At 38.0% G+C, this 24232-nt stretch overlaps 1 protein-coding gene across 5 annotated transcripts in view; it reads left to right on the top strand.

Annotated features, from left to right (window-relative positions):
* The window catches only part of rasgrf2b (Ras protein-specific guanine nucleotide-releasing factor 2b), a 44196-nt gene extending 20182 nt beyond the window's left edge, over nucleotides 1-24014 (top strand). The window contains exons 8-28 of one of the 5 annotated variants that reach the window (XM_029440305.1): nucleotides 741-934; nucleotides 1092-1201; nucleotides 1294-1412; nucleotides 2580-2740; nucleotides 2845-2911; nucleotides 3404-3540; nucleotides 4049-4131; nucleotides 4649-4726; nucleotides 8272-8765; nucleotides 10941-11066; nucleotides 11936-12025; nucleotides 12940-13046; nucleotides 14577-14689; nucleotides 18419-18479; nucleotides 19070-19173; nucleotides 19953-20037; nucleotides 20137-20334; nucleotides 20744-20823; nucleotides 20907-21024; nucleotides 21117-21185; nucleotides 21729-24014. In XM_029440305.1, the coding sequence (XP_029296165.1) occupies nucleotides 741-934; nucleotides 1092-1201; nucleotides 1294-1412; nucleotides 2580-2740; nucleotides 2845-2911; nucleotides 3404-3540; nucleotides 4049-4131; nucleotides 4649-4726; nucleotides 8272-8765; nucleotides 10941-11066; nucleotides 11936-12025; nucleotides 12940-13046; nucleotides 14577-14689; nucleotides 18419-18479; nucleotides 19070-19173; nucleotides 19953-20037; nucleotides 20137-20334; nucleotides 20744-20823; nucleotides 20907-21024; nucleotides 21117-21185; nucleotides 21729-21821 (2687 nt within the window). In that variant the 3' untranslated portion in view covers nucleotides 21822-24014. Of the gene's footprint in view, nucleotides 1-740; nucleotides 935-1091; nucleotides 1202-1293; nucleotides 1413-2579; nucleotides 2741-2844; nucleotides 2912-3403; nucleotides 3541-4048; nucleotides 4132-4477; nucleotides 4727-8271; nucleotides 8766-10940; nucleotides 11067-11935; nucleotides 12026-12939; nucleotides 13047-14576; nucleotides 14690-18418; nucleotides 18480-19069; nucleotides 19174-19952; nucleotides 20038-20136; nucleotides 20335-20743; nucleotides 20824-20906; nucleotides 21025-21116; nucleotides 21186-21728 lie in introns of all 5 variants that reach the window. The other 4 variants (XM_029440301.1, XM_029440303.1, XM_029440300.1 and 1 more) reach the window with 4 other exon arrangements.
* Nucleotides 24015-24232: the final 218 nt, after the last annotated feature.

Below are 24232 nucleotides of genomic sequence, written 5' to 3'. Positions count from 1 at the left end.
GTTATACTGTCACCTGTGAAATATCAGCATTAAGTCCCCAAAGGAAGTACAAGACAGCAATGAATCTAGTAAACATACTCAAAGATACCACAAGAGTAAAAGTCTCAAAGAATGTAATTTAAATAAATATATATTATGTTACTATCTATCGCAGGATGAGGAAACTCAATGGCGATTGAGCCCATGGCCTACTGATGAAAGCCCTTTGCGTTTGCATTATTACAAACTGGGTGTCTGTGGTGACATTCATGTGAAAAATAACAAGCGGCCCACAATTATTGATCGTTTTCCTTCACCCAGAAGTGGTTGGTCCTCCAGAGAGGGTAGGCGGAGCTAACACAACAACCTGCTCTAAAACTCACTTGTGTTTGAAGCCACAAAAGAGAATACAACAGAGATCTACAAAATATGAATTTTAACAGTTAGCCCAACAGTAATCGAACAGTTAGCTGTATTAGCAATGCTAGCCTCAGATAAGCATAGAAATGCTACTACATCAGAAATCAATGTGACATTTATGGAGTACATAATAAGACCTGCGTCGATATTTGATCGGACAAAAGGCCCAAATGAAATATGTCAGTTAAACTGCCATGGAACTGTGCCAGTAGTGTTGCTATAGCAACATAATGTTCAGCCGAAACAAACTGCTTGTGGCAAATACTTGGGAACTGCATTCTGTCATGTGGCTTAAATATTGTTCATATACAGCATACATGTGTGTGTATTTTTGTTTCTAGCTGACCTATTTGACATCCTGCTGCCCATGCTGAACATCTATCAGGAGTTTGTGCGTAACCATCAGTACAGCCTGCAAGTTTTGGCCAACTGTAAGCAGAACAGAGACTTTGACAAGCTGCTGAAACAGTACGAGTCCAACGCCGCCTGTGAGGGAAGGATGCTCGAGACCTTTCTCACATACCCCATGTTCCAGGTAGATCATGGGCACCAGCTCACAAACATATCGTAACACAAATGCTACACCTCTATGTTCATGTCTACACTGTCACCATATAAACATATCATTTGAGTTTTTCATATACTATTTGAATACCCTTTTTTCTCCCCACATTGCTTCTCTCTACTACAAGATTCCTCGCTACATCATCACCTTGCATGAGTTATTGGCACACACGCCTCATGAGCATGTAGAGCGCAAGAGTCTCGAATTTGCCAAGTCCAAATTAGAGGAACTGTCCAGGTACGTGTCTGGACAGTTATCAGAAATATCATCTTTCCTGATACATTTTGATACTGAACACTGAACTAACTGCCGTGTTTATGTGTGGCCAGAGTAATGCATGATGAGGTGAGCGACACGGAGAATATTCGGAAGAACTTGGCCATTGAGAGGATGATAGTGGAGGGATGTGACATCCTGCTGGATACCAGCCAGACATTCGTCAGGCAGGGTAAGTCTTCGTCAGGTCACAGCACTGCTCACCAGACAGCAGAGCTCTGGAGGTTTTCCAGAACAGTAAGACCCTCCGGTGCCTGTCAGCCTGTGATCTGGGAGCACAGACACGGTACCTTGGTGGAGCTCACTGAATCATGACATTAGCTACTGTAATACTTTCCAATAGGGGAGATTAGGCTTTCTGTCAGCTTGCCAGTAAAAAAATGTGGTTCTACAAATTGGTTGTGGTTCTCCAAGGTAACTTCTCAAAGATATTATTCTGAGGGATAGTAACAACTAGCATAATTTAATGTAACAATATATTTCTAATGAATTATTCTCAAGCAGTTCAATACAGAATGTTGTACTATTTTTGTTTAATCACATTTCATGGTCATTTTTGCTGTTCCCTACATGAAAAAGTGAGATTAAACCACTTTCCCTTTACTAAATGAAAAACCTCTAAGCACTTGTACTGTCCTCCCTTTCAGTGCACTTATTGTAAATTTCCTTGGGCAAGAGTGTATGTCAAATTAATATAATGTAACATTGTAGATTTAAAGCCACTACAAGTTTTCATTCTCTTGGTGTGGAGATACAGGGATTGTCTGTGAATATTTTCTTGCTCACCTTTATCTCAGATGTACCACATACATTGTACTGTGTTATTTAGCAATTACTTCATGCAAGAAGTGGTTGGAGAGACAGGTCCAATAAAGGCACTGGTCCAAAACCTGCACAAATGTTTATACAGTTGATTTGCTCTTTAAAAAGGCACTAAACCATAGTTGTACCAGCATTCATTAAAAGTGTGGTAATTGCTTCAGTGTGCAAACCCTAATGAGCTACTGTATCTGATCTGTTGATTGGTCAAGGTCACTTATGCATGAAATGCTGACACCAGTTTTGACAGTGCACAACTTCTACTTGATCCAAGGTTACTGCTAAAGATAGTTTATTGGACTCAATCTGTCCCTTTTCAATGATCTCCTCCTGCATTGTCTCCTTATATCTCAGGTGCACACACACATTTCTATATGTGTGGAGGAATTAGTAGTTCAGAAATGTTGCTTTTTACACACGTATGTCTGTGCCACTGCAGATGCTTTGCAAACACACAGCCCTCAGTTTAGTGTCAGCTTAATGAAATGCAATGTAATCCCGTGCCACTCCTGCTCCTCAGGCTCTCTGATCCAGCTGCCGTCGGTGGAGCGAGGGAAGCTCAGTAAGGTCCGTCTGGGCTCTCTCTCCCTAAAGAAGGAAGGGGAACGGCAGTGCTTCCTCTTCACCAAACACTTCCTTGTCTGCACACGCACTTCTGGGGGAAAACTGCACCTTCTCAAGGTGAGATCACCTTATCTTAAGTTTAAGTAGATCTCAGTGCAGCAACTTTATAATTGGTCACAACTTCTAACACAAAAAAAACCGGTTAAAATTTGCTCTTGCAGCAAGGTGGCGTTTTGTCCCTAATTGACTGCACACTCATAGAGGAACCAGATGCCAGCGACGAGGAGTGTAAGTTTACCACTTCTATGAAGCACTGTGTCTACGCTGGTCGACATAACCAGGTAGCTCTTATTGGCTCTTTTAGGCCCTTTGCCACTCATGGAGGTTAATTAGGTGTCAGATGATAAGTGTCCAGAAATTACTTTCCTTTAAATATCAGATGCTCACCCCTTTAAATGTCAGGTTTTAATCTTTTGACATTGATGATCTTTGTTCATACATTTTTTTCTTCTTCCGAGGATTAATTTTGCAGTTAGGGAGATTGATGAAACACTTACACACATACACATAAAGTGCTGAGATATTCACATCCATGTGCACACTTCCACACACATTTACACTTAAGCCTCAGGGGTGCGTAGAATGGAGATAGCAGGTCTACTTAATTAACCCTCTGTGTGTGTGTATGTACAAAAACAAGCATTCTTTTTTTTTTTACTATGATTAATAGGATTGCTGTGCTGTAAAAAGCTCTTTCTTTCTTTTCCCTCAATCACACAGCTAAAGCTGGCGGTCAGGTATTTGGTCAGCTGGACTTTAAGCTCGTAGTCGAGCCGCCAGACACACCTTCATTCACCGTGGTGTTGCTGGCACCATCGCGGCAGGAAAAGGCGGCATGGACCAGTGATATTAGCCAGGTAATACTCAAAGCCACACAAATACACACTCAGACAAATACAGAATAACAAGAACCTCCTGATAGCGAGAGCGAGTCTCTGTGGGCATTGAGAAGGCTTAGTGATAAGTAAACACAGACACGGGTGCAGCTCCCCATGGGGCGAGTTCAGTTCACTGCCTCAGTACTTCAAAAACAGAGTAGCATCATACAAGCATGTCAGACTAGATTAATTTTTATCCGACGGAAATACATTGACAGTTTCAAATTCCAAAACAACCAGACTTTTAAAAACATTTCTCAGCATTTGTTAAATTCAATGCGAGCGCACAGATAAACAAATGAGTGCAAGAAAGATTATTTCAAAGTAAATCTATATTAGTAAAGTATTTTTCTCTCTGCCCGACTCCACCCATGGAGTCTGCTGCTTTAAATGCTTTAAATGCTGTCGGTCGAACAAACCCCCTCATACTGTCATCTTTGAATTGAATCTCTAATTACTTACCTTCCTTTTCTCTCTGTCTATGCAGTGTATAGATAATATCCGCTGTAATGGCTTGATGACCAGTGTATTTGAGGAGAACTCTAAAGTCACTGTGCCTCATATGATCAAGTAAGTATGTTTGTGTGAAGACGAACACCCATCTCTATATGCCAGTGTTGCAAAACATTTGATGTAGCATACCTGAAAATGTTGTGGTACATGTACATTAAATTATTAGGCTGTACGTTACGTATTATGCTTTTTTATATTTTTTTATGCTCAAAAGTATTCTTTGGTATTCCACTCTTATTTTTAGCTTCCTTCTTTGGAATATTTTTTGTATTTTTTTTGTATTCATTCCTCCCTATTTTACGTGGCTGTTTTTGCACAGCTACTTTCATAACCTTTTCCTTTCATAGCAGCCCAGCAGTCACCCATGCTTGGTTGTGTATGTGTGTACGTGTGTATCCATCAGATCCGATGTGCGTCTCCATAAAGATGATGTTGACATTTGCTTCAGCAAGACGCTCAACTCCTGCAAGGTTCCCCAGATCCGCTATGCCAGCGTGGAGCGGCTTCTTGAAAGGCTGACCGACCTGCGCTTCCTCTCCATAGACTTCCTAAACACCTTCCTGCACACATACAGGATTTTCACCACGGCAACGGTGGTCATGGACAAACTGGCCGACATCTACAAGAAGCCCTTCTCCTCAATACCTATCAGGTCATACGATGCAAACACACACATATGCATTCACTAACACGGAAACACAGAAAACTTGTTGTTTTTGTGTATCTGTATATATTTGTGTTTGTATGAGTGTGTGAAATATGCAAGGAGGTTTCTTTTTAATTCTATGTAGTCAGGTGTGGTTAGTGCTTTGGACTCTCCGTCCACAAGGTGGAATACATACTGGCTGAAATTCACACCAGCCTGCGTGTGGAGGCCAGCAGAACAGATGCTTGTTGGCAAAGCCATAGGAATATACTGTGTGTCAAAGGAGGAGTTTCTCTCTCTCTTCCCCCCCCCGCCCTCTCTCTCTCTCTCTCTCTCTCTCTCTCTCTCTCTCTCTCTCTCTCTCTCTCTCTCTCTCTCTCTCTCCCCCCCCCCCCCCTCTCTCTCTCTACTTTATTCATGCTCTCTCTTTCTCTTATTAGGTCTCTGGCTGCATCAGAATTGTGTGTTTATATTCCTACTTTGACTTTACTTAACTTAGCTTTTCAACTGGAAAAGCTTTTCCTCTGGCAGGTTTGTATGTAAAGACTAACTCACCGTGGCCTGTGGCTTCCTTCATTGGAATAGAACAGGGTTGAGTCATCCAAAGACCAAAGGTGTGCGGGCACATTTTTTAAACCTTTACTTAAACAGGATATGCTTAATTTTACCCCAGGGGTCAAAGTTAAAGTCTCCCTTTGCTTGGCTCAAATGCCCCTTAGTTTTTCCTTTTTCTTTTAATCAAAGAGGTGCCCCGGTTTAATTTTTGCCCCCTCCCTGTTAAGGCCCTGTCACACATATCCATATGCCGTTTTGTCTTCGTCCTTTCAAACGATCACAACTTACCCTTAATTTATATCAACGTATTGCCGATATTTCGTATGCGCCGGTATACGTTTCTGCCATACGATATGTGTGACGGGGCCTTTAGAGACTCGAATACACACAAAAACACATAAATGCATAAACACAGAGGTACACAGACTTCAACACAGCTCTCTGCGTCTGTTTCACACTGGATTATTCTCCCATGCAGTTATATCTGGGAGATTATAGTGCTGCTGTTCTCTCACCCACACGCTGCCTCCCCCCTCCTCAGACACACCTTTCCTCTACCAAGAGATTCATCTATCATCCTTCCATCATCTTCCCTCAAGACATCTTCCATCCTCCATCACATTTTGCATTTTCATGTCTCAATACAACGATCACCCCCATCCATTTAATCATTTTTCTGTGTCATCCATCCCCCCGTCTTTTCATGTCCCCTCTAACTACAGGGCGCAGTACCACTCATATGATCGTCTGTCCATCTCATCCATCTGTCCCGACTACAGTCTGAAGATCAAGAAGATAGCCATGGATCAGTCCAAGTAACCGACTCTTCTCTCTCTGTCTTCCTTTTTTCTGTCTCTTTCCGACTTCTCCTGCTTGTTCTTCCTCTCCTCTGGTCTTGGTCTGACACTTCACTGATGCATGACTTTCCCCTTTACATTTTTATCTACCTGCTATCTAGCTCTTATATGAATGGAGCAACTCACAGGGGTTGTAATTTCACCAGTTTGAAACGTTTTAGGTTGAATATACGTAGACAGGAATGGGAGAAGGGAAATGTTTTCTTTCTGTAGCATGTTCTCTCGCTGGAGAATCACTTCCTCAAGGCTGTTTTCTCTCTCTGTATTCATATTGATCCCTTTCTGTCATTTCTCTTTAGCATGCTTTATATCCTTCTCTTAAGCATCTTCCGCTGCTTGCTTCAAAGTTCTTCAGCATTCCCCCTCTCTGTTTTTCATGTATCTTTCCTTCTTCTATCTGCCTTTCATTTCTCACTCTCCTCTTTCAATCTGGGATGCAATTTGTTCCTCTATTTCCTGCTGAATAACTGGCTAATGTGAATAAATGATGGATGTGTTTATCTATGCATGATTACTCCTCCATTAATGTATCTCTGTACACACGACTCAGTGAGAAGTGTTAATGTCATCACGAAATGCTTACCAGCCAATGAACGAGCAAAAGCTTTAAATAACAGCGTTTGCACGTTCATTGCCTGGTAAATAAGGCGTTTAAATGTTGCAAATGTTATCAGCAATAAAAGATTGATGTTTTTTCTAATTCTAATCTATGAAGCGGATACTTTTTTGTTGACGATAATGATGTTCCTGTTTTAGGCTCATAATCAGGTAGTAAAATCATAGTCAGTTACTTTAAGCTTTAAGGGTTTTTGAGGCGGTTCACATTCACAAAACAGTTTTAGGTTAGGTTGAACACTTTTTATACATAGACCCGCAATTTTAAGGATAGTGCAGAAGAACAAGATCCTAAACAACAAAAACTATTCTACTCGTCGAGACACTCGAAATCAGAATCAGAACCAGAATTCGTTTTTTTTGCCAAGTACGTTTTCACATACAAGGAATATGCTTTGGTGTATAATGGTGCATACATAAACACAGTAAGATACATTAAAATGTAAAATCAATCAAACCGTACATAACTTGCTTACTTGTGGCAAAAACACCTTCTAAAGTTGATATGATAAACATGCAAGCAAGTTAGTTCTTTTTTTAAACATCTAGTATAGACGGAGCAACATTAGTCGTGTTATGTTCACTTGACAAATGTAAGTACGATATTCACTCTCGATGTAGCATACAGTGAAAACAGCTTCCTGAGACCAACACTGATGAGAGTGAATCAAAACAGTAAAGTTTTAGGCCATAAAACCAAAGCTGATAGAAGCGCCATAGAGCTGAGGGGAACTGCAGGGTTCCTCATTATGAGCGACCCCTTTTACCTTTCATGTAGTCATTGTATCTTTTAAATCTACAAAGTTACCAATTGGAGATTGCATTTAATGTTAACTATTCCAATTACTTCCTGTTCTAAAATCCATCTGATGTGGATGTAAACACCCTTAATTTAAAACTTAAAATCAGCATGGCAACCTCAGAGACACTATTTTATTTAACATTAACATTTGTGTTACTGTTCTGATATTTTCTGACTGCACAGTATATGCCTACTCATTATAAGTCCTCCTCAGCTGCTCTTCCTGAGGTTTCTTCCATTTTCCCCTCGTTAATTGTGGGGTTTCTTTTAGGGAGTTGTTCCTTGTGCACTGCAACTGGTCTAGGGACAGATGGTGTTGTATGTTGTACAGTCTGTAAAGCCCTGTGAGACAAATGTGTAATTTGTGATATTGGGCTCTATAAATAACATTTGATTTGATCTGATAAGACACTTGATGACTATGTTCGCTAAATGCCACAAATGTTACGTTGAATGTTTTGAAGTCCCCAGTGTGCCGTGAAATCTGACATTTTTCTGTAAGACACTGTTTTCTACTTCTTTTGAAATTCTGAAGACACAGTATTTTGACCCTAAACCAGATATACTGTTTGTCTATAATACATGAAATCTGACAATTTCTTTTCACTATTGAAATATTTACACTCAAGCCCTTCTTTTGAGCTTCTGCAATTACACATTTTCTTTTCATCCTTTTTAAAATATCCTCTTATTTTGTTAACAATTTGTTTTCTCCCTACCAGGTCCTTGGAGCTGTTCTTTGCCACCAACCAGAACAACAGAAGTGGCGAGCACATAAACGACAAATCTCCTCGTCTCTGCCGCAAGTTCTCTTCCCCACCTCCTCTGTCCATCCCATCCCGCACCTCCTCCCCTGTCCGAACACGAAAGCTTTCCCTCAACTCCCCCATCACTACCAGGGTCGGGGGCCTTGACCTAACCAGTCCTCTGTCAAACTCCAGCATAAACCATAGCACTTCCCAGTCTGCTGCCAGTAGCCCTACATCTTCCCATACCCCCCAAACCCCGACGTCTCAGACCCCGACTCCAACCACCTCCTCTCCCCCTCCTCCTCCCTCTTCCACCTCTCCCCCACCCAGCAACTCAAAGTCACCACAGGACCAAGTTCCTCCCATTCCCTCGTCCCTGGACCAGAGTCCCTGCTCGACTGCAGAGGGTGAGGAGGTGCCCAAGATCGAACTCTGCTGTGGCAAACTGAGACGGAGCATCCGCAGATGTATGTTATAGTTTCCACACAAATACAGAGCAAAAAAACATTTATTCGGCACAGAGCTGGGTTTGTTTAAATTGTATCTATATTAATGCAAAAGGAGTGTTGCACTGCCCTCTTTGGCTGCAAGTGTGAAGTCTGTTTCACCTCTGACCACACCCAGCATCACTGACATGTGGTAAGATATGGTTATAGGTGAGCTTTTTGCACCTTTAACCATAACGAACAGTGATATCACTGTGCACTACTGACACTCCCTGAAGTACACTTCTAGCAAGATGAGAAGTTATCCACTAAATAGCACATTTTCGAGATTTTAGTGGTGCGTTTTAGAAATGCTGTTAAAAGATGATTATTGTTCTTTTTAATCATACAGTAATTATGGTGGCAACAGCGATAAAGACCTAATTCAAAATGTTGTGGGTTTTTCAGGAGGGTTAAATTATACAAAAATGTAATGATTATAATTATTTTTTGGGGAGCTGTAAGAGCTGAATTGTAAAGCATTGGCAGATGATTTAAATCACCATTCTGTGCTTCTACTCTGGGCTTACATTTCTAAACTATACATCCCATGAGCATCGACATTAACAGTAGAGCTTTACTGGCGTACTGAAATGCTCATTTAGAGCTGGAGGTCACCCCTCAAATGGCAGAGTGTGAAATGTTCCCTGTAAGAGCAGAACAGGCACCTGGTGGGACATCAGTATCTCTTTACAGTTGTGTGCTTGAGTCAGCTAAGCTGACTTCCCACTGCACATGCTCAGATCTTCTAATAGTGGTGTTAAACAGCCCTCACTGACTGCAGAGAGATAGTGTCAGGCCATCTGAAGCATCACAGCAAGGACAAGCTGCAGTTAGACCCTCATTAGCATGTGTGTGTGTGTGTGTGTGTGTGTGTGTGTGTGTGTGTGTGTGTGTGTGTGTGTGTGTGTGTGTGTGTGTGTGTGTGTGGCAGCTGCTAACCGCTCACCAGGAGACAAAGAGCCATTAGCACTTGTACCATAAAGCCACTCTCACCTCCTCTGAAAACTGTCTCACAGTTTCTAATCAGACATTTGCGTGTTTATTTGTGTATATATACAAATAAACACGCACATGTCTGATTAGAAACTGTATACATACATGCAGTTATGTCCACATCTTCCTATTTGCCTGTTGATCTTTCCCTTTCTCTTGGCCTTTCTCTGTCACTGACATATTGCTAGTCATGTGACATTCTGAGCATATGTTGAAGAGCCATCAGATGAAATAGGAAATTACTGTCTGGCAACCAAATCCAAATTTGAATGAAACAACATATTTATTTCTAAAGCAAAACACCAGAATATATAGGTAGTCTCAATCGCATCTACAGTGTTTACTGTACTTAGGGGCCATATACAGATGGGTGGAAAATTAAAGGAAAAATTAGCATAGAAATGTAATGTATGCAGATGCACATTTTTTGAGTGCGAGCATAGCACTTGTGCTTGTCAGATTTTATGTGACAATCCAGTGCTTTACAACCCATTGTCCCAAGTTTGAATGTTTTGTAACAAAGTTAAAATTGCACCTCATATGAATCGCTGGATGGTTATTTGTGGTTCTCCAACCACATCTTTTGCAATTTGCGTTGATTTATCCATGGCTGAGCCTGCATTGCTTACTACAGGTACAACTTCGTGTTCTTGTTTGTTTCCCCTCAAATTAAAAAAAACTGGAAAATGCGTTCTTCTTGTAAGTTATAATGAGTGTACGCTACCTATTTAACGTACACACAAGTAGGTATTGGACGGTTCTGAATTGTTCATTTTTGTGAGATATAAAAAAAGCAGAGAAATAGACATGCTCATTCATTCTGCCTCAGATCCAAACACTTTAAGAGATCTTTTGACTGACTGAAAAACTGAATTCAAGATGTTTTAAGACTTTTTAAGGATCCACAGGATTCTCATGGTCTTCACAACCACCAAATCTAATCAACTGTTCACCTATGGTACATGTAAAGAACACTTCTTTGGACACAGGCTCACACAAATAAAAGTCTTGATTTTATCCACTGGCTATAGGCTACTGAGTGATCTCTGCAGGGGCTGTGAACTGATGTGCAATAAAGTTCTCCTCTCCAGTAGAGCAGCAACAGTACCATCATCATTATCATCATCATCAACCTTGTCCCTCTTCTCTCCTCCTGTCTAGCTGTGCTGGAGTCGGTGTCACTGGAGAAAATCATCCCAGAGTCTCCTCAGAGCAGTGAAGCAGGAGACATGTCTCCAAGTCGCTCCCCTTCCACACCTCGACACCTCCGCTACAGACAACCTGGAGGTAACGCTGTGTGTGTGTGTGTGTGTGTTTGTGTGGTTTTATGACTCATAACTAGACCACAGTGCCATAGCTGGAGGCCCTCACAGTGGGCAGTGCTGTGCCCACTGACAGGCCACTCTGCAAAGCCAGACAGCAGACATCTTTAGTACAGCAGCATAATATAAAGCTCAAATACAGCCAGGCCCTGGTATGAATGGTCCCGTGTGACTGAGGGAGTGTGACTGTAAGTGTCTTAGGATTGTTTTCCTTGATATGATCACAGTGAGAATTCCCGTATGGCTGTTGGAAATATTGTCAACAATGAGGAGTCTGTTTCTGGTCTGCGATGTGCCTGTAACAAGAATGATAATGTTAATGATTAGGAGTTTTACAAGTGATGGTAAAGCAATAAATGATCAAAAGTGAGTTTTTATATTTTCTTTGCAAATATAATTTATAGAAATTATATTCCAAACACTCAAAAACACTAGTACAGATATATAATTATCTTTTTTAGATGTATATGCCTGATGTAATAAGGACAAGAGCTAAATAAACATGGCCATTGTCAACAAATAACATATTCTCTTCATGCAAATTGCTAGTTTGTGGTTATTGTCACATAGCCATCAAATTTGTTTACACGTAGCATGTATTTAAAAAAAGAACGTTATATGTTATTTACATGAACAATAAGTCAAACTTTGATTGTTTGCCATGTTCCTACGTATGGGTATATTTGATCAGAAGGTTACCAAGCAACAACCAACTATTATTATTATTAATAGGGTTGGCACAGGACAATGGTGGTTGTTATGAAAAACATATTTCAATTAATATAATAGGCAATTTGACATTTAGGTAAAAAAAAAAAAACTGTGTCTCTGCAGTCCAGTCAGGGGAGAACTCACGCTGCTCAGTCTCTCCTGCTTCAGCCTTTGCTATCGCCACAGCAGCAGCAGGACATGGTTCACCACCAGGTACACACACACACACACACACACACACACACACACACACACACACACACACACACACACACAATCACACTCACACTCACACTCACACTCACACATACACACACACACACACACACACACACACACACACACACTTTCTTGTTTGCAATAGTTGTAATATGTGTATCTGATAACATTTACCTGAATCAAAATGAAGTATGAAGTAATGTGTATAGTAAAGTAAGTAAGTAAAGTAAAATGTATAGGTTACAAGCTTTAAAAGGTATATAAGTATCAAATGGAAATATAGTATTTTTTACTTTGTTAGCATGCAAGAATATAAACAGCTCATTATATGTATTGTGTTACTATAACCCACAGTGCATTATGTAGTTACATGTAAGTAGTAGAAATAGCAACGACTGGAAACTATTAAAATGTTAATGATGATTCACCCAAATAAAAAAACATCTGGCCAGATTTGAGGTTCCAGAGATCTCTGCTGCTACCCCAATATATGTAATGGAGATTAATTAAATGTGTGGTGGTCAAAGCATTGAACAATCTTATGAAAGAAATTCAACAGGAACATCTCTCTGTGGATTATCTGGACCCATTTTGGGTGAATTTACATTTTAAAACCCTAATTAAATGATTACTTGACATTAAAAATCAACAATCTTCAAAATATGTTCTGTTACTTTTAATAGTTAAGTACACTTTGCTTTTACTTCTGTAAGAGTTAGAACTATTTTATTGAAGCATTTTTTGTTTGCCATATTGTTGCTTTTTTCAATTTCAATTCGTCAATATGTCAATTCAACCATTTACAGTTAAGCTCCAGGTCATTATTGAACGTTTAATCTTATGACACAATAACAACATATTCCCTCTGTCTCTCCTTTTCCTTGTTGGTTTTTAAATTCTTCCTCTAGTGTTTGCGAACTCTGAAAGAACTTGTGATAAAGAGTTCATTATCCGCCGTGCTGCAACTAACAGAGTTCTCAACGTACTGCGGCACTGGGTTTCCAAACACTCACAGGTCTGTCTGCGCCCACCACTGTCTGTCTCTGTGTGTGTGTGTGTGTGTGTGTGTGTGTGTGTGTGTGTGTGTGTGTGTGTGTGTGTCTGTGTGTGTGTGTGTGTGTCTGTGTGTGTGTGGTCACCTGTTTTTGCTGAGGTGATCAAGTTTGTGGTCTCATTAAAGCAGGTGTCTGTTGTGTTCTCGCTCTGCTCCAGTGCCTTGACTTGAGCATGTAAACAACCATATGCACACAAACAGACACTGTACATTGTTGCCGTATCTATTGGAGAAGCAGCTCAACTCGCCTCAGTCCACCTACTCCTCTGCTAAACAGCCAGTGTTGCCTCTAATGAAGTGAATATCACAGTAATTGCCTGACTCCCCGCTCAGAGGTCCAACTGCATCGATCTGTTTCATGTATTTTTTTTTTTAATAACACAAAATGCTGTGATGACAGGCCAGCTTTAGTCGGCTTATTAACACCGATGCAAAGCACAAACATGCACCCACTCGCATTTTTCTTTATGAGGGCAAATAACAAAGAGCTTGTTAAAAGTGACCTTTGAACAAGTGTTGAACTGGGGTGGGATTGAAAGGGAAAAGGAGGAAGAAAAGAAGGTAAAGGCTGGAAGAAATGAGGAGGTTCAGGAGGAGGAAGAATTGTACAGCAGCGATTGATGGTTGCTTAGGCAAGTGTGTGGAGCCTAGAAAAACGTCATGAAGATATATACAATGAGACTTTATACATTTTTCAACCATACTGTTTATACTGTTGTGGTAGCTGTCCCTTTAATATCTCTGAGTGTATTAGGCTGTTAGGACCATGTGGCAAATCAAAGATTAACAGAGATTTATAGTAGGATTGTTGCATCAGTGTGTGATATCTTGGTAGTGTAAGTTTTTTCATTAATTTTGCTGGATTAGTTTAAGACAAACAATCCGATCTGGTTATTTTCATAACCACTCTGATCAATTCATTCTTAATTATTACTGTTAACTACTCAGTTACTGCATTACAACTGCTTTTGGGATGTGGGGAAGGTAAAAGCATGGGGGATAGTTTTGCAGTGAAGTCTACTTCAATGACCACCACAACAGTTGGCAGTATTGGTAATACATCTACTTCACTATCTTTAGTGTGTCGGTCCCAAAACTTTAACAATTACAAAAAACTATGGCAATGTGCACAACTTTACACAGAAAGACAGTTTAAAATATAAAATATTTATAATTACCAATCAAATTATCATCAGTAAAAAAATATAAAAAATATATCTAACATAGCTACAAATTATACAGTGTATCTTCTCACAATAAATATTAATGTAATGGTCTTAAATAAAATCATACCATGATTTAAAGAGTTTTAAAGTAAAGAGAAAAAAGAAGATGTTTTAGTTCATTTTCTCTTCTTTTGAGATTAGATCAGGTTTAGGTTAATGTTAGTGTAATAGTAGTGAATAGTGAAGTTCAGCATGTTGTGATGAGTGCTGGAGAAACATATGTCTATGAGGGACATTACAACTATAGAAATGTGTTTGTGTTTAGGACTTTGAGATGAACGGGGAGCTGAAGATGTCTGTGATCTGTCTCCTGGAGGAGGTGCTCAGAGATCCAGACCTTCTACCTCAGGAGAGAAAAGCTACTGCCAACATACTAAGGTACTGCTCACACTCAAATAAACACAACAACATGTAGCATGTGTATGAAACACTTCAATATGACACCTGAAGTTCAATACCATTGTCTTCCATATATTATTCAATTATCAATTATCAATTAACAGAAAGCATCTGTTATATTCTGTTCTGTTGTGTTCTGTTGTGTTCTGTTGTGTTCTGCTTTATTCTATGCTGTTCTATTCTATTATATTCTGTTCTATTCTATTCTATTCTATTTCTGTTCTGTTCTGTTCTATACTGTTCTGTTCTATTCTATTCTATTCTATTCTATGCTGTTCTATTCTGTTCTATTCTATTCTATGCTGTTCTATTCTTTTCTATTCTATTCTATTCTATTTCTGTTCTGTTCTGTTCTATTCTATTCTATGCTGTTCTTTTCTGTTCTGTTCTATTCTGTTCTGCTTTATTCTATGCTGTTTTATTCTATGCTGTTCTATTCTATTATATTCTGTTCTATTCTATTTCTGTTCTGTTCTGTTCTGTTCTATTCTATTCTATGCTGTTCTGTTCTATTCTATTCTATGCTGTTCTATTCTATTCTGTTCTATTCTATTCTATGCTGTTCTATTCTATTCTATTCTATTCTATTCTATGCTGTTCTTTTCTGTTCTGTTCTATTCTATTCTATTCTGTGCTGTTCTTTTCTGTTCTGTTCTATTCTATTTCTATTTCTGTTCTGTTCTGTTCTGTTCTATTCTATGCTGTTTTGTTCTGTTCTATTATATTCTATGCTGTTCTATTATTTTCTATTATATTCTGTTCTATTCTGTTCTATTCTGTTCTATTCTGTTCTGTTCTATTCTATTCTATTCTATTCTATTCTATTCTATGCTGTTCTATTCTATTCTATTCTATTCTATTCTATGCTGTTCTATTCTATTCTATGCTGTTCTATTCTTTTCTATTATATTCTATTCTATTCTGTGCTGTTCTGTTCTGTTCTGTTCTATTCTATGCTGTTCTATTCTTTTCTATTCTGTGCTGTGCTGTTCTGTTCTGTTCTATGCTGTTCTGTTCTATTCTGTGCTGTGCTGTGCTGTGCTGTTCTGTTCTGTTCTGTTCTGTTCTATGCTGTTCTGTTCTGTTCTGTTCTATTCTATTCTATTCTATGCTGTTCTATTCTATTCTATTCTATGCTGTTCTATTCTGTTCTATGCTGTTCTATTATTTTCTATTCTATTCTGTTCTATTCTGTTCTATTCTATTCTATGCTGTTCTATTCTTTTCTATTCTATTCTATTCTATTCTATTCTGTGCTGTTCTGTTCTGTTCTATTCTATGCTGTTCTATTCTTTTCTATTCTGTGCTGTGCTGTTCTGTTCTATGCTGTTCTGTTCTATGCTGTTCTGTTCTATTCTGTGCTGTGCTGTTCTGTTCTGTTCTATTCTATTCTATGCTGTTCTATTCTATTCTATTCTATGCTGTTCTATTCTGTTCTATGCTATTCTATGCTATTCTATTATTTTCTATTCTGTTCTATTCTTTGCTATTCTGTTCTGTTCTGTTCTATTCTATGCTGTTCTATTCTATTCTATTCTATGTTGTTCTATTCTATTCTATGCTATTCTATTATTTTCTATTCTGTTATATTCTTTGCTATTCTGTTCTGTTCTGTTCTGTCCTATTCTATTCTATGCTGTTCTATTCTATTCTATTCTATGCTGTTCTATTCTGTTCTATTCTGTTCTATTCTGTGCTATTCTATTCTATTATATGCTGTTCTATTCTGTTCTATGCTGTTCTATTCTGTGCTGTTCTATTATATTATTTTCTATTCTGTTCTATTCTGTTCTGTTCTGTTCTGTTCTGTTCTATTCTATGCTGTTCTATTCTATTCTATTATATTCTATGCTGTTCTATTCTTTTCTATTCTGTTCTATTCTGTTCTGTTCTGTTCTATTCTATGCTGTTCTATTCTATTCTATGTTGTTCTATTCTATTCTATTCTATTCTATGCTATTCTATTATTTTCTATTCTGTTCTATTCTTTGCTATTCTGTTCTGTTCTGTTCTGTCCTATTCTATGCTGATCTATTCTATTCTATTCTATGCTGTTCTATTCTGTTCTATTCTGTTCTATTCTGTGCTATTCTATTCTATTCTATGCTGTTCTATTCTGTTCTATGCTGTTCTATTCTGTGCTGTTCTATTATATTATTTTCTATTCTGTTCTATTCTGTTCTATTCTATTTCTATTTCTGTTCTGTTCTGTTCTGTTCTGTTCTATTCTATGCTGTTCTATTCTATTCTATGCTGTTCTATTCTTTTCTATTCTGTTCTATTCTGTTCTGTTCTGTTATGTTCTGTTCTGTTCTGTTCTGTTCTGTTCTATTCTATTCTATGTTGTTCTATTCTATTCTATTCTATTCTATGCTATTCTATTATTTTCTATTCTGTTCTATTCGTTTCTATTCTGTTCTGTTCTGTTCTGTTCTGTTCTATTCTGTTCTATGCTGTTCTATTCTATTCTATTCTATGCTGTTCTATTCTTTTCTATTCTGTTCTATTCTGTTCTATTCTGTTCTGTTCTATTCTGTGCTGTTCTATTCTATTCTGTTCTATTCTGTTCTATTCTGTTCTATTCTATTCTATTCTATTCTATTCTATTCTATTCTATTTTTATTTCTATTTCTATTTCTGTTCTGTTCTATTCTATGCTGTTCTATTCTGTTCTATTCTATTCTGTTCTATTCTATTCTGTTCTATTCTTTTCTATTCTGTGCTGTTCTGTTCTGTTCTATGCTGTTCTATTCTGTTCTGTTCTATTCTATTCTATTCTATGCTGTTCTATTCTATTCTATTCTATTCTATTCTATTCTATTCTATGCTGTTCTATTCTTTTCTATTCTTTTCTATTCTGTTCTGTTCTATTCTGTTTTGTTCTGTTCTGTTCTGTTCTGTTCTATTCTATTCTATGCTGTTCTATTCTATTCTATGCTGTTCTATTCTTTTCTATTCTGTTCTATTCTGTTCTATTCTGTTCTATTCTGTTCTATTCTGTGCTGTTCTGTTCTTCTCTATTCTATGCTGTTCTATTCTATTCTATTCTGTTCTATTATGTGCTGTTCTATTCTGTGCTGTTCTGTTCTGTTCTATTCTTTTCTATTCTGTTCTATTATGTTCTATTCTGTTCTATTCTGTGCTGTTCTGTTCTTCTCTATTCTATGCTGTTCTATTCTATTCTGTTCTATTATGTGCTGTTCTATTCTGTGCTGTTCTGTTCTATTCTTTTCTATTCTGTTCTATTCTATGCTGTTCTATTCTATTCTATTCTTTTCTTTTCTTTTCTATTCTATTATTTTCTATTCTATGCTGTTCTATTCTATTCTATTCTGTTCTGTTCTATTCTATTCTATTCTATTCTATTCTATTCTATTCTATTATTTTCTATTCTATTCTATTCTATTCTATTCTGTTTTTCTCTTCTCTTTTCTTTTCTGTTCTATTCTTTTTTGTTCTATTCTGTTCTGTTCTAATCTATTCTGTTCTTTTTCGGTTCAATGCTGTTTTATTTTATTCTATTCTATATATTGTACTGTATTTTATTATTATTATTATTATTATTATTATTATTATTATTATTATTATTATTATTATTATTATTATTATCTGTTCTTTTTCATTCTGTTTAATTCTATTTTTATTTTGTGTTCTATGTATTATGTTTTATTTCATTCTGTTTTTGGTCTATTCTACTCTGTCACCTAGTGCCCTTTCTCAAGACGAGCAGGACGATGCTCAGCTAAGGATAGAGGACATCTTACAGATGGTGAGAAAATTGCAATACATAAAGACCTCTGATACCTTTAATGTTTGTGCGGTATTGCAAACATATGGTTATGATTTTATTATAATTATGATATGATACTGCATCAATTGAGCAGCAGTAAACTTCAGAGAAAGGAAATGTTACCTTTTGCTGCATTACATAAACATGTTGTAATTGCAGACTGGCTGAGAGATGCAGCTTTTAAATTGAATCTGGATATAAAAGTGGTTCTCTCTGGGATGACCTAAAGTATTTACACACCTCCCTCAAGTACTTTACAAGTTCCCAGAGATGAAAATAATCAGGAGTCATGAGTGCCTCTGGTTTGTAATCTTGGCTTAATAATGACTGGGAATCACAAACACAAAACACACACACATTGCCTTTGTAAGATGCCTGGGTCAGCTCTTTCCTCTAGGCAGGAGGAGTAAATGCAATGTCTTCTGATTGTGACGGTCTTCAGGGAACTGTCAACTGTCATAAAACATATTCATCATAGCCAGTCTCTTTATTAGATATGTACAGTATATCTTCTTGTTCTCGGGTGTGAATATTTGTTTGTTTCTGTCTCTGTATGTGCGTTTGTTTAGGCGGACTGTCCGAAGGCAGAGTGTTTCGAGTCTCTCTCAGCGATGGAGCTGGCCGAGCAGATCACTCTTCTGGATCACATTGTCTTCAGGAGCATTCCTTATGAGTCAGTCCTCTCATAACACTCTCACACTGTGATCTGGCCAAACAAAACTAAATCCACTAATTCCCTCGGCAGCTCCGTAGAAAAGCATACCTTTAGAAGGACAACAAAGACAGCTGATGGCATTGCATTTTAACTTTAGTTTGACTTATTATTGAATTTACATTGACCTGTAAGATATGGACATCACTATCTGCTGCTATGATAAAGATTTCTCCCTCAGATCAGCTTTGTAAAACATCCACAACAACTGAAATTAAGTTTTAGATTCTTCACTGTGTATTTAGTCATTTAATTCTTTGATAATCGGTTCTGGAAATAATTTCCCCATTCAATAGCATTCATTTACGCCAGTTTCCTCTACTGCTGGTTATGTAAGGTGGGTGGAGAGGTGGAGGAAGAGTAATTAAACTCTGCATGATGTTATTTTTTAGGTTGTAAAATGTGTTTCTTCTATGTAATGACACATATTTACTAATGCCATAACAAATCATACAGCAGAGTAAAACAAGTTAAAAGCCGCATTGTATCTCCATTTAACTGTTTTGCCCTCTCTCAAAAATCTTTGGCCTTAGAAACAGTATCCAACTCTTCGGTTTGTTAAATTAAAAACCAGTAACTAAATTAGTTTAAGAAATCCTTATCAACCACTGCTGGAGATGTGATAATATCCTTAAATCACAGGCTTTGGCTAATGTAATATCTTGTGAGATTACTTTGCTATATTTTTGTGCGTAATCTCATTTGGATTTATTGCATGTCTCTGTCCCCCCCTCTCTAAGAGAGTTCCTGGGGCAGGGCTGGATGAAGGTTGATAAAACAGAGAGGACGCCATACATCATGAAAACTACTCAACACTTCAATGATGTAAGCTCTTTCAATATCTTTAAGAACCTTTTTTTCTGACCACTTCTATAAATATCCAACACTCGTTCTTTTATATTCTCTTTTCTTTTCCTTTTGAAGATGAGTAACCTGGTGGCCTCACAGATTATGACCCACACCGATGTGGGCTCGAGGGCCAATTCTATAGAGAAGTGGGTTGCTGTGGCGGACATCTGCCGCTGTCTCAACAACTACAACGGAGTACTGGAGATCACGTCTGCGCTCAATCGCAGTGCCATCTACCGTTTGAAGAAGACCTGGGCTAAAATCAGCAAACAGGTGGAGTAATTCTCCATCATTCCTCCTAGGAAACTTAAAACAACATTGTTTCCCCTAAGCATAGAAGATTCTCTTGGTCTATGCAATGTCTTTAAATGTATATAGAGTTGACGCCATTAGAGAGCTCAAGGAAAGACGATGCAGAGACGCATTCACCTGTAATGTTTAGAATCTGCTCTTCACAGAATTCTGATGAACACTAAAACATTTGTTGTAATCGTCATCACCAGACAGTCTGTCTCTCCACCAAGTCATGATGCCTATTCAGGAGCAAATTAGATTATGTCATGTTATTATGATCATGTTTTATTAAGAGTAAGTGGACCTTGGGTTAATGCAACTGTCTTGTTTGTCCCGTGTTGCTCATTATAGTCTTTATAAAATGTATTTAAAATGTGTATTTGTCCAGACTAAAGCCCTGATGGACAAACTGCAGAAGACGGTGTCCTCTGAGGGAAGGTTTAAAAATCTCAGGGAGACCCTGAAAAAGTGAGACTTTGCAAATCATATCACAAATAAAGAAAATAAGGTAATTTGTTAAGCAAATAATTTCTTTACACTTTATTTTCCAGCTGCAACCCTCCAAGTGTGCCATACCTGGGAATGTATCTTACAGATCTGGCCTTTATAGAGGAGGGGACGCCCAACTTTACGGAGGAAGGTCTTGTTAACTTCTCCAAAATGAGGATGGTAGGCACATAACTGAATACAAAAAGTATGCAAATGATCTGTACATGTATACTTGACTTTAATTGTCCACTTAAATTCCACATTTTCTTTAGATATCCCACATCATCAGAGAGATCCGACAGTTTCAGCAGACTCCGTACAGAATAGAGCATCAAGCTAAGGTACTTGTGAACTTATTGAATATATTTTCCCAATAGGAGTGCCTTTTCTCAAGAACATCACCAAAGCAGCCCTGAACATGATCGCATGTACAGTACATTTAAAGAAAAAATCAATTATAAACTTTATTAATATAGCACTGTTAAAAAACATAGTTACAAAGTGCTTTAAAAAAAACATAATCTGTGGGCCAAAAACATTAAAACTTTAAGATAAAACTAAAGAAAGTATGACATAAAATCATCAAAGATTAATTTAGAAGTTATTATGTAGAAGTGAGTTTAAAAATAGATTTAGAAATCAGTGACACAAAGTTTGTCTACACAGAACCTTTATGAAAGTGCTGGTCTGGTCTGCTGTTGTGAAATAATGATTAAAAATCCCTGATATATGTTAGTCTTTTGGAAATGTTAAATGTTAAACATCCACTGAGTATCAATTTAACCCAATTTAAAAATAACAAAATTAAGCTATAGATGTAAATATATTTTGCTGGTCTGAAACTTACAATACCCCTCCCCCCCCCTTTTATGTTTTCTTTCCAGGTGACCCAGTACCTTCTAGATAAGACTCTCATCATGGATGAAGATACACTCTATGATCTCTCGCTGAAGATCGAGCCCAGGCTTCCCGCCTGAGTTACAGCTGTTTGTGGCCGTGGGAGCCTGCCAAACCTGGACCCCCCCAAGGGCAACACGCCCACGTAATCTCATCAATCGAGAGGAAAGAGGAATGTTTTGAGAGCGACATGGAAATGAAGATAAGAAAGGTACTGGCTGAAGTGAGAGAAATCTTTAGAGTCAAGTATGAAGACGGATGAACAAGCTTTTACAAGAGACTGAGGGAGAATGAGAAGAGGACAGGCTGAGAAGGTGTTGACTGAATGTCTTCACGGAGAACAAGAAGAAAAGGTTTTGGTTGCACTGCGTGAGGGTTTTGAGGAAATGACATGTCGCTGTGTGCGCTCATCATTTCTAAATCGAGCTTGTGGTGCACATGACATCACACTTCCTCAGACAGCCTGAGAGTGCAGGAAAGGCTGAGAGCATGGATTGAATGGATGAAATACAGTGGATGTAACAGAGATGTAGCATATACAGATAGTGTGACAGAGAGATGTCTGAACGTATGTCTCTGTGCTGTTGTCTGTGTTCTGTTGCCTGTGCATTTCCGTGCCATGTCCTGGAGCAAGAGCCCCAAAAAATGCTTTATGTCATGATGGTCACTGCATAAAACTTGCATGATTTCAGCTTCGGATGTAACTGTCTAAATGGCCTTCAACCTGACCCCTGACCCTCAGCTTAGCATGCTTCACTCTTACCTGGGTGACTCTCTAAGCCACTATGCATCCTCAGTGGTCTAGGTATGGCAAAAACGTCTTTACGCCTTCAAATATAATTTAATTTACAAAGATAGTAAAATGAAGTTAATTTTAAATGGAAAATTAGATGTATTTTGATTATGGCAGATTTTTCCAGTGATGAAACATTCAATTCTGTATTTGTCTTTAGTCTGTATTTGCCTAAAGACGTCCCATGAGAATGCAAAGCTCTTTTAAAAACATGTCCTCATGAATGAACAAAATTAAACTTGTATCAGTGCCTTCCACTAGTGTAGGTCGATTTCCCAACAATTTGCAATTTACAAGCATAACGTTTTATATAAATCCTGCTTATCCTGCAATCTTAATATTTCCTTATAAAAATTGGACTATAGTTTCACTCATTCAACTTTTTTCTTCAGAAAATAGGTCATGTAGACTAAACAGTAGCATGTTAGTGTAAACACAGTAAAGTCATTGCAGCAAATATCTCCCTCTAGTGTTTAAACATTGTTATAACCTATACTGACCCAAAGCTTTTGCAACGTTTGGATTGTGTGCAGTTTGATTTACTTGGCTTTTACAAATTGTCAGATACTGACGTGTGTAGTCAGGTCCCAGTGTGTAACTCTTGGATGTAAGCTGGGACAGTTTTTGCACTCTCTGAGATGTAGCTTCGCTTGAGTGACAGTATGATCGTTATTTACCATGCTATTTATTTAATCAGATACTGTATTTATGTTATTTTTGTATATCGTGACTCCACACATATCATATGATTGATGAAGAAATACTTTGAATTGTTATGCTGTGAATATTGATTTTATTGTTGTTGTTTTTTGTCTCTCTTGCTTTTATGTTGAATTCTAGTTTTTGCATCCCAGGCTCTTGTATTGCAAGAAATCTGTTTAACTTTATTGAAAAGAAAAAAACGATGTAGGAGGTTAAAAAAAATGTAGCATTTGAAAAATGGGAATTTGTTTTCTGTATTGCTGATATGATGAACATAGTTTTCCTGCCTGTACACAACAGCTGCATGTTGTGCATGTTTGACTGAACGCTCCCTGTGCGTTCTCCCTCTGCTTCTCTATATTAATATTGTCTCTGTAGCTGTCAGGAGGCTCTGTTAAAAGGCATAGAAACAATATTTTGTCCATCCAATTTGGCACATTTGTCTCTTAGTGTCTCATTAAATCAAGCATAGTCTTTCGACTTGTGTCGTCTGCAAAACAGCCTGTTGTTATGGAGTAGCAGTGTTGGAAATGATGTAGTCCTCAGTGAAAACAGAGAACTTTCCTTATCAAACAATAACCTTGTTCCAGATTGATTAGAGGAAATGTTTTCAGGCTTTGCTTTTGGAAAAACTCATCCTTTGTACTGCATATGTAATTCTGAGTATCTGTTTTACATACAGGATGCTACATTTGTATTGTAACATCATTTTTGTGTATTTGTTTGCATTTTTCACTTGTAGGTGCAGGAGAAATAAATTCAACATGCCTTATGTGTTTCCTTGGACAATGCAATCATTTGGATGATATTAGTTTGCTTCTGCTTCCTCTGGCAACAGCTGCCCTTAATTTTAACCTCTATGTCCATCTTTCAACATAATGTAGGGCTCCATGGCGCATCAGCAAATTTCAACTACAATTTATTTAACCAAGAAGTCCTCTTGTACATCCGGGGGTTATCTGGTGCTGCGTCTAAGAGTAGACTTCACCAAGTTCA

This window comes from Cottoperca gobio, chromosome 9 (assembly GCF_900634415.1).
Source record: "Cottoperca gobio chromosome 9, fCotGob3.1, whole genome shotgun sequence".
NCBI classification, from domain to species: Eukaryota; Metazoa; Chordata; class Actinopteri; order Perciformes; family Bovichtidae; genus Cottoperca; species Cottoperca gobio.
Note: the sequence above shows the minus strand (reverse complement) of the source record. Positions and strands in the feature narration are given on the sequence as shown.